Genomic DNA, 1,342 nt, shown 5'->3' with positions numbered 1-1,342 from the left:
GCGCCGCTTTGCACCCGCCCCACCCATTTTCCAGCCAATCAGATGGCAGAGCTCGCCACATCCCCCCAGAGAGACTCCAACTCCCAGCGTGCCTGGCGAGAACAGCGCCGCCTCCACGCTGGGTTGAGGCGCGGCCGCGCGGGGGCTGATGGGAGTTGTAGTCCGTGCGCCGTACTGCGGGAACGCGCGGGGCTCAAAGCGGGAGGAGGGAGAGCTTGCGCATAACAAGGGATGGAGTGAATTGAGAGGCATTTGCAAAGGTTAAGGTAGTGCTCAACAGCGCTTCTGCTTTTAAATGGACCATCAGGGCCCTGCTGTGAAGAGCATCCTCCGTAAACGCGGGTTACTTGCAAGTGAAAAGCAAAACCCCAGAACGCAGAACAAGCTGGGAGGCACAAAAATGAACTGGATGCGGCCGCGAGGAAGGCCGCAAAGCACTTCCATTGCCCTGGGCTACACAGTTTGCTGTGAATCCAACTGCAGCAGATCCTGTGTCTCCTCTCACCTGGGAAAGGTGTAAACTGATCTGAAACTCCGGCCTCGGCCTCTGCCTGTGGCCTTTGCTCCTTTATAAAACCCACTTCCCTCAGTAAAACCCCGGTGAGAAGGGGAAGACGGGCGAAAGCCGCGGCAATAAAGACAAAAATCATTCACAAAGCCAAGGGAGGTTTCTTCTTCTTCCACTGAGCAGCACCCCCTTTCTCCCTCCTCAGCAAGCGATGCCGCTTCTCTGCGCTTTGCCTTCGACCTGGAGCCTCAGAAAATGCCGGCAGCGACACCCCTCGAGGAGGACGCTGCGGCCTGAGGGCGGAGGGGTGGACGCCCCCGCTAAGGTCCTTTCCTGGTTTTCAGGCAGATTCTACGGGTATCCAGAAAAAAATTAAAATAAAATTAAATTAAACTGCGCCCTCAGCCCACTGCGCCCCCCCAATCCTCAGCAAGAGGAGCTTCGCGCATGCGCCGAAGGCGGGAAGGGGCGCACTGTAGCGTTGCGCATGTGCGAGGCGGAGTGCCACCGCTGCTCGGGCGTACGGCGCATGCGCAAGACGTGCCGTGCCTTCATCGCCCAGGAGTTGCACGCATGCGCAATGTTCTTTCTGGCTTCACCGCCCGGAGAGTTAGCACATGCGTAGAGGGAGGAAAAGACCACTCGCAGCGTATTGCGCATGCGGGATTGCTCTTGCGCGTGCGCAGTGCTCCCCTTCTCCCCCCTCTCTCCCCCCGGCCCGGTCGTCAGGCGCTGCTGGAGCGGGAGAGCGGTGACTGTGTGGAGCTCCGGGCCGGGCGGGCTGAAGAGCTGCCGCCATGGTGTTTTACTTCACCTCCAACGGTGAGTGGGTGA

The 1,342-nt window shown here is 59.5% G+C and overlaps 1 protein-coding gene across 1 annotated transcript in view; it reads left to right on the top strand.

Annotated features, from left to right (window-relative positions):
- The first annotated feature begins 1,305 nt into the window (after positions 1-1,305).
- CCDC25 (coiled-coil domain containing 25) overlaps positions 1,306-1,342 on the top strand; it is an 11,398-nt gene continuing 11,361 nt past the window's right edge. Inside the window, exon 1 of the mRNA XM_009710637.1 lies at positions 1,306-1,330. Coding sequence (XP_009708939.1) covers positions 1,306-1,330 — 25 coding nt within the window. The remainder of the gene's footprint in view (positions 1,331-1,342) is intronic.

The sequence above is a fragment of the Cariama cristata genome, unplaced genomic scaffold (assembly GCF_000690535.1).
Source record: "Cariama cristata isolate BGI_N322 unplaced genomic scaffold, ASM69053v1 scaffold5282, whole genome shotgun sequence".
NCBI classification, from domain to species: domain Eukaryota; kingdom Metazoa; phylum Chordata; class Aves; order Cariamiformes; family Cariamidae; genus Cariama; species Cariama cristata.
Note: the sequence above shows the minus strand (reverse complement) of the source record. Positions and strands in the feature narration are given on the sequence as shown.